The following is an 11759-nucleotide window of genomic DNA, read 5'->3' on the forward strand; positions in this document are numbered from 1 at the left end:
ACTTGATTGACTCAAAGATGGGGAATCCATCTAGTGAGAATATAATAGCTCATCTCACAACCTCTGCAGCAGATCTAGAAGCTTGTTATCGTCTCAACCCTGACTTTCTGTGCAGCCTGCACCCCTTGCTCTCATACACCTTCCTCTCACCACTCAAAAGTCTGCAGGCACGTGGAACTGGTCCCGTCCCAGAAAGACTGGGGGCCTGTGCTCCGTTAGATCGAAGTGCATGCCAGCACTTTCTTTTCTCCTCCTGCAGAATCGGCACTTTGTAGGCACGCCGATCGTGGTGCCTTCCTTTTGGTAGGTGCTGGTAATTCAGCAGAGGGTTAACGGCTGAGTGTGCAGTGCCCAGTGGCCACAGCCAGGGCACTGAAGTGGTTCAGGGGGTTAGGAAGCAAAAGGGAGTCTATGCCACTTTCCTTTTTTTTTCTCCTTAATTCTTCCTTCTCTTCCAAGAGCGACTTGGGACCTGACTCTCCTTCTGAATTCTACTCCAGATTGGTGACTCTGAGATGCAGAAATACTGTTGAGAGATTGACATCTCCCATTAGTTGTGATTCCCAACTTTTTATAGCAGTTTGTATTTGAACAAGTCCAAGATACGAATATGTATTTCTTATATTTATTTTAATTATTAAGAATTAAAATTAGTTGCGTTGTAATCCTTTGACTCTGTCTCTGGGTAATTTGGAGACAGAGCATCCCAAAACAAGAACAGGGAATCATTCATCTGTTTGCCTCCTGTTAGACCTTGGTTATTTCTTAAAGGGCTAGTTCTTTATTACCATTATTATTACTGTCAAGTAACATTTCTTTTCCGAGTTAACACATGTGGAAGTCTGATGTCTAAACAAACCACAGAGATGGCACTGTGGTTAACATGGAAGCCAGGAGCTCCAGGTCTCCTCTGCCCACCCTCAGGGAACTTAAAACCTCAGGGGGCCATGGCACTCAGTCTGCAGACTACTGGCCTGTTACGTGACTTTGCTCAGAAATAATTTTTGCTGAATGTTTTTTAATCCCACATGAAATCTTAATTTATATACCAACTGTTTAATATATTCTTTTCTCTCTGCTTCCCTCTTCTATTCTCATTTTTCCTCTTGATTTCCTAGTAGGGGATAGCAGATAAGCGTGACTAAAAGTCTGCCCTTGGTGGTAGATGTTCACTATGTTGCTTATGGAAGGTGTGGGTTATTGGCCTGGACCTCCTGCTCTGCTGTTTCTTATTCTCTGGGCTCTCCCTGCTCGATGCTTCCGCACACCCATTTCCAGCTCTTCACGGGGCACTCTTGGCCCCTAGACCTCCACAGAGGGAAAACCACCGTGCTCCAGAGATAGTTGTAAGGGGGATGTTGAGAGGTTAGTGGGTTCTCACTCAAAACCTGACCACTGCATAATATTGAACGTTTTTTGTATGGGGGCAGGTAAACAGAAATGTTCATGTAATTGTTGAACCAGTCTCTCCACAGAATATATTTTATTATCTCTAAATTAGGAGTACAGATAATGGAATTGATGAACGGGATCATTTCTTGAACAAAGCTTATTTGCGTTGCTTTAATAATGTACTCAGGGTCAAATGTGCTGTCCTGGTAGGTCATCCTGAGGAGTCTGTCTTCACTCAGGAGCTATCTGCCCTCTCTTATTAGGTAGAATTTTCTTTACGGGAATATGTAGATAACCCATAAATGTCATGCAGTTAGAGAATCTATAGAACAACTCCTGATCGCACCCCTTTTGTTTTCATATCCTTTGGTTAGAACCTGGGTGGCAAACTTATTTTTGATATTTATTTTTAAACTATATTCCCTCTACTTCGATAAATTTACTGAGTTACCTATCGGATGCACGAGGATTGTCTGTGAACGAGAATATTTGAGTTACAAGAAGTTTTACTCTCCAGTGTAAGGAGTCTTTTAGCCAAATAGCATTATCATGCTGACACAGCTCCACCGTTAAGATACAGGAATCTTCAGGGGCCATTTATTCAGATCTTTCAGTGAAAGAGCTCACTGAGCAACAAAGGTCCAACCTGTGCCACCACCCCACTCCCCCTGCCAAAAAAAGGGGGATCTCCACTGTCAAGTCTTCAGTGCTGACTCAGAAGTCGTGTTCGGCCACATTTCCAAAATTCTTTAGTCAGGAAGATCCCCTGGAGAAGCAAATGGCAACCCACTCCAGTATTCTCGCCTGGGAAATCTCATGGACAGAGGAGCCTGGCGGGCTACGGTCCGTGGGGTTGCAAAGAGTTGGACAAGACTGAGCGACTAACACTTTCACTTCAAAGTGCGTTGAGAGAAGGAAACAAGGTAGAAATTTAAAGTATGCCGTGAGACCAAATGTTGCAAATGAAGAATCCTGTTGTGCAAAGCCTGCTATTCCAGAGTTGAGGCTGAAAACCTGTTGATAAACACGATGTAAGAATCAGAGGGCTCCAGGCCGCCCAGCACGTCTGACATGTCCGGTGCTGTCCAGGTGCGGGCCCAAGGGGAGTGCATGCGGGACACGGAACAGCAGGGCCCCTGGTTCAGTTCTTCGGCCTGTAAAATTCCGAGATTTTATCGGTTTTTATAGGTTTTATAGATTTTTATAGGTTGCACTCCATTAGCTCTCTTTAAAAAAGTGTGACATTTTAAATGTGAGGACTGTTGTTACCGCTCACCCTCCATCTCCATGAATTGTTTCATCGTCATGTCCACAGCCTTCCATATGACTGTCAAACACTGTATTCAGTGTCGCAGTAGTAATGAGATATATCCTTTGGAGACACTGGAATGCCCCATTGTGTTTATCACTATTAATATGTTGGCCGTGGTCAAAGGTAGTCCGAGGTATCTTAGAGCATGTGTAGCTCCCACCTTAGGCCATCTCTTATAATGATGTGTGTTGACGGTACCTGACATACAGTAGAGACTTGATAAGTTAAATTCCCACCTCAAAAAGTGGTTTAAAAGTGAATTCCTTGGACCTCAAAATGCATTTTCCCATAGGAAAAAAAAAGTCACTAGTAATACATAGATTCCCAAGCCTCCCCACAGTGACTGATTTTTTTCATTAGATGCCAGATGTACAACAGAAATAACTTGCATTTGTCTAGCTTTTGGGTGTACAGATCTTTCCTGGTTGCTTATTTCTTCTTCTGAGTCACTGAGTAGGTACAGCATGTAACCCAACCTGCTTTAAAGATGAGGGAGTCAAATGCCCTAAAAAGTTGCTATTGTGATTACGAATGCAACCGAAGGAGCGTGTCATGACCTCTCTGGGGTTCTACATGTTTATTATCCTTTTTCCTTCCTCCACCTGACTCTCAGTTGTAGTCCTGGAAAAACACTGATGGATTTTCTTAGAGGAGGTGTAAGGCAGGTAAGTAGGTAAGTCTAGTGTTTTTCTATCACTTAAAGATGATATTTTGGAGTATTCCTTAGATATGCCCAGATTGACCATAAGCATCATGAAAGAACTTGATTTACTTCTATGAATGCTCTGGAGTTACCCTCTGCAGTCAGGAAGCGTTCAGTTGTCTTTTTGGTAGTCGGTGAACAAACTCCCTTTTAAACAACTAACTCTTGGCTTTCTGATGAGAGAAGCAAGCTTAAGGCCACAAAGGGTCAGGATGAAATACCCTGTCAGGCATGGCTGCCAAGGGATAATGTTCAGACAGACTCACTGTGGGTTTTGGATGAGAATGAAAGCCAGGTGGTGAGGATGTCCACTGGGTAGATTGACTTTAAATCAGTGATGGGGACCAACATGGAAGAATATTTTATAAACCTTAAATCTATCCAATAGGGTGGATGTTTTGAGCATCCTCTTCTTCTACCTCTTTGTGAGCTGGTAAGTTTTGTATTACCATTTTGAGTACCTAGAACACGAAACCCACTCAGTTCCCATCAGTCAGGCCAAGTAATCTTATATCTGTCATTGTCCTACACATTTGACATGTTAAATGTTATAAACCTCTTGGGACAATAAAATAGATTTAAGTATTTCTAAATTAGAAAAATTAAAAGAGAAATCGAAATACTAAAGCTTTAAAATCACCTCTAAAGATTCCTTTAAAAAATTAAATATTTCTACCAAAGTGGAAGAAGGGAAGAAATAAATGTAAATAGAGAAAACCTTAGATTCCTTATCTGAAAATAGAATGTACATTAATTAAAGTGTTAGGTATTTAAAACAGAGGTATGACGTTTTTAAAAAAGAATGTTATTCCCATCACTGCTGCAAATTGGCTAGTATCCTGCTTGAAGTTCACCTCCAGAGTCAAAAATCTTCTAAGCAAGAATGAAAACAGAATCATTAGGATAAAAAAAAGTATGCAGTTGATTCAGGAGCAATTCTATCTATGAATTTCGAGCCTGAAATGGAATCATTACCTATGTATAATTTAAAAAATCTTCTTAAGGTCTTTAGTCTTTTTAAAAAAGGAACACGAGAGCCATCTATCACATCAGATTTTGAAGGTGTTTCCTTGAATATGAAAGTCTAGGGAAGACATATTTAGCTGTATGAAAACCCTTTACTCAGTGTACTGCTGATGATAACATGTCTTGTGAAAAGCTTCTGGAGTCCAAGTTGCTGGAGCATATGTGAATAATCAGTATGAGATGCTATATACATGACATGATAAACCGCCAGAGGAAATCCATTAACTCCATCATTTGCTCTTCCTCTAGGGCCCGATATATAATTATTTATGTTAAAAACCAAACCAAACAAAACCTTTTTACTCTTGTAGCACTCGGGAGAGCCTGGCTTCCAACACATCAAGCATTGTTGAAAGTAACCGTCGTCAGAACCCTACCTGGAGCCCAGCCCACGGTGGAGCTGGCCCGGCCTTCAGTTTCCGAGCAAGTACGGACCCCCCCACCAACGAAGCTGAGAAATTACAGAAACCTTCCAACTGCTTGCAAGCTTCTGTTACTAGTGTGTGATAGTCATCCTGCCTCCGACCTCCCGTCTCATTCGATACAGCCAAGTTTACGACACTGTGGCTGGTGTTTACATCTTTGGAAAGACAAGCATCTCAACGGCAGTTTTTGTGTTGACTTAAACTGTGCTGCTAAGTAGGCTAGGGCAAAAAACAACAACCGAAAAATCTTTCTTTCAGAGTATTGCTTTTCACATTTATGGCTCTGTAGCAACAAGAATAGCAGTAGGGTGATGTGTATACTTTTGCTTCACTAATTGTAATTGAGCACACATAGGGAAGTCTAGACACTGTAAGTGTAATATGCATTTTCGATGTCTTGCAGTTGCCAAGTCCATTTTAAAATGCCACAGATGCGTGTTGCTCCCAGTCTGTGACCAGATGGTGCCACAGAACTGATCCTTGACACTTCCAAAAGAAAACAAACAAAAAAAAGATAAACAACTAAGCCACCACAAAATGTCAAATGCAAGGGTCTACCTTGAGGGAAATCGATGCCAAACTGATGGAAAGGGACCCCAGCCCTTTGTGTGTGAATCATTGAGGCCCCAGTCATTTTGCACTGTGAGTTTTTTTTGACACGATTTTGTAGGAGCCCATGGAAGTGTGTCAGAAGGGGTCGTGATCCAAATACTGGGAGTGTTTGTTTTCAGGATTTTGTTTTTTTAAGTGTCATGGATGCTTGTCCCATATGTTTAACCTTCCATCATCACAAACAGGAATATAGGCCTTTGATTCTGAAATGGACAAAGGAAGGGTCCCCCAGCCTGGCTGGGGCACAGCATTGAGTGATGGGAGAGGGAATGCGGACTTTTAAAAAGGTGTTCATCAGATAGTGAAGGAAGAGCATTTCTTCCTTGTGAGACTTAAGGGTGATGCTATCTTACTATCAGAGATAAACGATAATTAGTTTGTTTAAAAGCAAAATGTTCTTTGTGATACAAATGAAGACTATGGCCTGGGGACGTTATTCTTTCTAATGGAAGGACATAAATCTATTTTATGTAGTTTTAAATAGAATGCCTAAATTAGGCTGTGGGAGATAATTTTTAGTGGTTATAGGAAAGAGCAAATTTAGGGAGAGCTGAACTTCAGGCCTTTTATTCCTGGGAAGATATCTATAGAGAAAACTTTAAAATACTTTTTGATTAGAAATATACATGTGCCCATGTAATTAACAACAGAATGTGGTCATTCTGCAAGTGTGGTGGAACCCTAACTGTATGCCCCCTAAATTTATCAGAATAACAATTATGCATACATGAACTATGCCAGAGTAATGTTTACAGAAACTTTGTAACCAATTTCAGGAGGCATTTTTAGGTGGATGTATAGTTTTTAGCCCAATTTATTTCAGGATGGCTTGTTAATTACATTTTGTTTCCATTTACAATGTCATGATGACTACAGAGAAGGTTCTCAGCAACAAAGGAATTACAAATAATCAAGATTCATTTCTCTAGGAAAGAGATGTCTCAAAAGTTCCCATGTCTTATTTTAGGAGAACCATGGAATAAATCTGTAGATAATGGAAATTTTATTCACAAAAGGATTTCATTTGATACCAGTAAATGGTCTGACCAAAAGTTTTATTTAGCTGAGTGGCATGTGATGTTTGGAGCCATATACCATAAAATAAATACCCAAAAATAAATCTAAAATATTTTCACCTCAGATTTCAGAAATTGGCATAAATTGGCAAAACACTTCTGCTTCAGTATTAGGTTGAGTCACTAGCCATCTGTTGAAAAGAGTAGAGTCTTTAAATAGACACAGTTGGGCTGTTTCTTGAAACATTTAGAGACTCTCTCATGCTTTTTCAGATAGCTGGAAGTTTCGTTGGGTCAAACTGGACTCGTTGAGTTTAGTATAGTTTCCTTTCTTTGCGCTTATAGTGAAACATGAGCACGTTTCTTGGCAAACTCCCACACCTTTAAAATGCTTCTGTCGGTTGGCTTTCAGTCTCATGCTTTATTTCCTCCAAGGCATGCCTTGATTGCTCACAAATGCACTCTTGTCTCACTGCTTAAATTTGTCCAGAAGGAATGATAACGTATCCAATAGACTATACACAGAGTCTGTGTCCTTGGGGAGTTGTATACCACACAGTTACTAAATTCTTCTGTCTAAATTCTCTTTTTTTCACCCCTAAACCTACCCTCCAGCGTGAATCATACAATCAGTTCATAAATAATAGAACCATTGAAACAATACATCAGCCTCTAGTTGATCCTCCTAAAGTAGCCATTAGAATAATCACATACTGTGTGAACAGGAAAGAAAAGCATTACCTTTAAAGAGAAGCTTTAAAATATGAATTTATCAATATTTCACAAGAAATAGGTTTACAGAAGACATTTGAATAAAATGTATACATTCTTTGCCCGATGCTATGGGGTACATGATTTAGGGGGAAAAAAAAACCAACAAACCCCCTTAGACCAGCAGCCATTAGCATAGAAACGATGGACTTCAAGGAGGATATGGTGTGAGCAGACGTTCCATGCAGATACATACCCGTCAGAATCGAATTGGGATGCCTGAATGAATGGGGGAGAAGAGGGGGCTGGAAGCACGTTACAAGTATGACCCCAGATGGTCTGCGGTGATGTTCTCAGTAACCCGCTCCGAGCTTTGCCCGCATCCTTTTCCTCCGGTGAAACGATCGCTTTGTGGCCCACGGCTGCTTACCTAGACTTCACTTAGAGTTTATCAACTGAAAGGTTTACAAAACTGAAATCTGGTTGAATCTCTGTGTAGCGTTCAACTTTAAAGGGTCAACCCATCTGTCGGCATTTTGCACACTTATGTATTATTATGATACAGCATATTACTTTATGGTAATTTTTATTTTTACATATAACTACCTCCATAAATTTGATGAAGCGGCCGCAGTGCGTTCAAGTGTATTGTTCAGAAAAGCAAAGTTGACAGCGTTCTTAACCATTAGACCATGGCATTCTGTGTGTGTGTCAGTGGTTGCCTGTGTGGACTCGTGACTGTCTCATTGCCATGGTTTTTCTTTGATGGCATTATTTCATTCTCAGCTGTAAACCCATCTCTCTTCTTTCCCACAGAAAGCGCACTTGATTTTGTTATGAATGAAAAGTTTAAATTTCTTGTCTCCCCCGCCCCTGCCCCCACCTCATTCCTGCTAAGAGCTCTCTCTGGCCAAGAGCCAGTTGGTAAACATGATTTAGCAAGCTATTTACTCCTATGAAAATCTGATATGAATTCTAGGTTTTCGGTCATAAGACACACCAGAAATTTGGACTGCCAACTTTGGAGCACTTTGGGCCTCTCTGCCTTCACTTGCATGCTACCGTATCGAGCCCAGATTTCATTGGAATTAAAAGAGCTGTGCTTTGTATCCACAATTTCCGTTCCATAATTTGTATTTCATTTTATATATTTTGCACATCTCAGGGGACCTTCATAAGCACATGAAAGGGGGTTGCCATCAAATAGAGAAAACGGGAAGAGCTTGAAAGAGGACTAGCTGGATAAAAGTAATAAATGGCTGCTTTTCTGATGTTGTGAAGTTCAAGTTCAGGAAGCATCCAGTGAAAGTTAATCTGGAATCACAACGATGTGAACACCAGCTGTTCCTCAGTCTCCCTTTTTCATAATCCAACCAGCATTTCTAAAATGTAAGTTTAAATTATATTGCAGTCACCATGGGGAGAAAAAAAAAAAAGAAACCTGTTCAGCAGCAATGAAAGCATTGTTTGTTTTTTAGGTTGGCACAGCTTTGTAAAATTCTACCCAGGACAAACCACTTATCACCACAAAGTGTACTTGAAAATAACGTTTTTAACTTAAATGATAGGCATATTGCTCACCATGCAGTAGTGATCTTGATTTGAAAAGCCTCACAATTTATAACATGGGCAGCGTTTGGAGCTTGATTAAAAACCAAGAACAACCTATGAGCACTTCGCACATTCATTTTGGGATCTCAAAGTGCTTCCAAAGCATTCGGATTCACAGTTCACAGAGCAGGTCCTATTTGTAATACCCGTACTTGAACAAACAGAAGGAGTGACATACGATTACCCAGAAACACAGTGGCAGCTATCAGTGATCTATTTTCTATCTGTTTGATAGACCCTCATGAGAAATCACGAAATACAATGCTATTTTTCTGATGTGTGCTAATAAAGTCAAAGAAAACAAATACAACTTGACACCTTTGTCCATTTTCATTCAAAAAGTTCAGGGTGTTGGGAATTTGACAAAAAAACAAAAAAAGCCACCCAGATGCCCTTGGGGTCGGAAGTAGATCTAGAACGCACACGCTTGTTTACAGTTTCCCATGGGCTTCTCTCAATCCTGTGCTAAAATACCGTCTTTCAGGAACACGACTGCCCCTGGCAGTGGAAGGTGCTGATACAGAAACTTTCACTACAAAAAAAACCTTTTATCGAGTCCTCTCCACAGTGCTTCTCAGCACAACTGAAATTCAGTATACTGAGCCCTAATCCGAAGAATCTGGAGTTGCCAGGGAAGCTGATCTAGTTCCAAGTGGGTTTTTTTTTTTTTTTAAATCTCAAATTAGGAGATAAAAGATCCTGGTCGAGGACCTTCTTCGTTTATCACAGGCCAGTCACAGAACCAGCTAGCATTGCGCCATCGGGCAACAGTGGCCCCCGCGGAAGTGATCCTTTCCTTCCCCCCCAACCTCCCCGACTCTCCACCACCCACCCCGGCTCTCTTATCATCCCACCATCCTCAAATTTCTGCACACACTGAGGGCTTGAGGAAGCTAGGACGCAGGAAAAATGGAGGCAAAAGCCATGGAAGACATTGCTTTGCTCTGGGTTAGTAGAATACAGACAGGAAAGAGATTATTATCGGTCTGATCTTTGCCAAGTAAGATAAAGGAATCAGCCATCACTCTGTCAACTCTCCCAGAAGGTTTTACAGTATTCCGGATACATCCAATCTTTTCCCATAGATTTTTTTTATTCGGGAGAGGTTTCATAAATTAGATCTATGAGAAAATTCATTACTCTATTTCCTGGGGTGTTGGAACCACACACTGGCGTCTCCCCGATGGAGTTCATCTCTGCGTCTTTTACAGCACCATCCCAGCCATGGCTCCTGTCACACTAGAGTCCTGTGTTTGTTTGTTTTTTAATTGGAGGCTAATTACTTTACAATGTTGTATTGGTTTTGCCATACATCAACATGAGTCCACCACAGGTGTACACGTGTTCCCCATCCTGAAGCCCCCTCCCTCCTCCCTCCCCATACCCCATCCTGAAGCCCCCCTCCCACCTCCCTCCCCGTACCATCTTTCTGGGTCGTTTTTACAGTTGTTTTAGGACTTACAGTGGCTGGTTTGCAAGGTTCAGAATTCTACAAGGCTCGAGGGGGACTAAACCTTCTTCTGATGATTGTATATTACCAGTTAACAGGGCTTTCTTTGCTCCTTGCTGTCCTCAAACGTGAACATATGCACACACACGCCCTGCCAACGAGGAAAGGGGTGGTTTTGCAGGTGAGGTGGCCATGACTCTGGAAGCCAGGGTGAGGCCAGAAGCCTTACCCATCTTTTCCAGGAATGTTTAATGTTTGGTCCACATACAGCTGCCTCCCTCCTTGTCCAGAGCCTGGTTTTGACATGCCTGTTCCCTTGCACCCCGCCTCCTGAAATAGGTACCAAACCCGAGATCCGAGGTCTCCAGCACGAATCCTCTGCAGTTATACAAAATCCATCCTGTCATGTACACACACAGCTCCTCGCCCCCCTTTCCTCCCAGTCCGCCCGCCCTGCCTCCTCCCCACTTATATCCCGATACACCTCCAGGGTTTCCACATCAGAAGGGCAAAGCAGTGTGTGGTACTGTGCACACAAGGATGGGTTAGGAATAGAGCTGTCCTAGGGTCACCTTCATGTAAGTATTGACAGCTACAAATTAAGGTCCTTAGAGTAGTTGACATAGATACAACTGTCTAGAAGAGAATTAAATTTCAACGTTCAGTTTAAAGGGATCATAATTCTGCAGGTATCTTTCTCCGAGTGACTGAATGTGACTATTGCATTAGGGTAAATGAATTAAGAAGTGCAAGTGGGATTTACTGTATGTTAGAAAGGAATTTTGCAGCCAAGACTGCCTTGAATAAAATGTGTTTGCACTGAAAAAAAAAAATTTTAAATTACTTGGTCTCTGGTTGCTGTAAAGGTCATCCAAGATGGATGTTCTGTTTATATTGTATAGTATTTCATATGAAATAATTACAGTTCATGAAATGTCTTCCCTAATGTTACTGATTTATAACAGCACATTTGTAACATGCTTTTTATCGTGTCAGTGTACCATATTGTAAATGAGGATTACTTGTCATGCTTAGTATAATAACTTAAAAAAAAAAGCACAGGGATTTTTGTAAGTCTATATTTGAAAGTCCCTCCATATGGTAATATTGTGTTCATGTTGTTTATGTAGTGTTGTGTGAAATATCCATTTTGGATTGTGTTACTTTTTAAGATATTAAATAACATTTGGTTATATGTCTAAGTGGATTTTTTTTTTTTTTTGGTACTTGAGAGAAAAATACCTTACGTGAGACCACTTTATTTCTCTCCTCAACTAATATTACATCATAACAAAATTTTATTGCACAATCTTGGTTATTAGAGCTTTTGAATTAAAACAACTGAAAATGGAAATTCCTGATCAACACCTTTTCCAGGAATGTTTAAAAAGATCCCGTTTTTAGCCAGCTATTCAAATTTAAAACCGAGTGAGGCTTACAGAGGCATATAATTAAGTTTTCTAAATGAAATTATAAAGTAATGTGGTCAGTTTGTTTTGTT

General features: G+C 40.8%; 1 protein-coding gene across 4 annotated transcripts in view; it reads left to right on the forward strand.

Annotated features, from left to right (window-relative positions):
* Positions 1-11453, forward strand: part of STOX2 (storkhead box 2) — a 196822-nt gene extending 185369 nt beyond the window's left edge. For all 4 annotated transcript variants that reach the window (XM_070781706.1, XM_070781705.1, XM_019953492.2 and 1 more), the window contains exon 4: positions 4745-11453. In XM_070781706.1, coding sequence (XP_070637807.1) covers positions 4745-4940 — 196 coding nt within the window. In that variant the 3' untranslated portion in view covers positions 4941-11453. The remainder of the gene's footprint in view (positions 1-4744) is intronic.
* The last annotated feature ends 306 nt before the right edge of the window (positions 11454-11759 follow it).

The sequence above is a fragment of the Bos indicus genome, chromosome 27 (genome assembly GCF_029378745.1).
Source record: "Bos indicus isolate NIAB-ARS_2022 breed Sahiwal x Tharparkar chromosome 27, NIAB-ARS_B.indTharparkar_mat_pri_1.0, whole genome shotgun sequence".
Lineage (NCBI taxonomy): Eukaryota > Metazoa > Chordata > Mammalia > Artiodactyla > Bovidae > Bos > Bos indicus.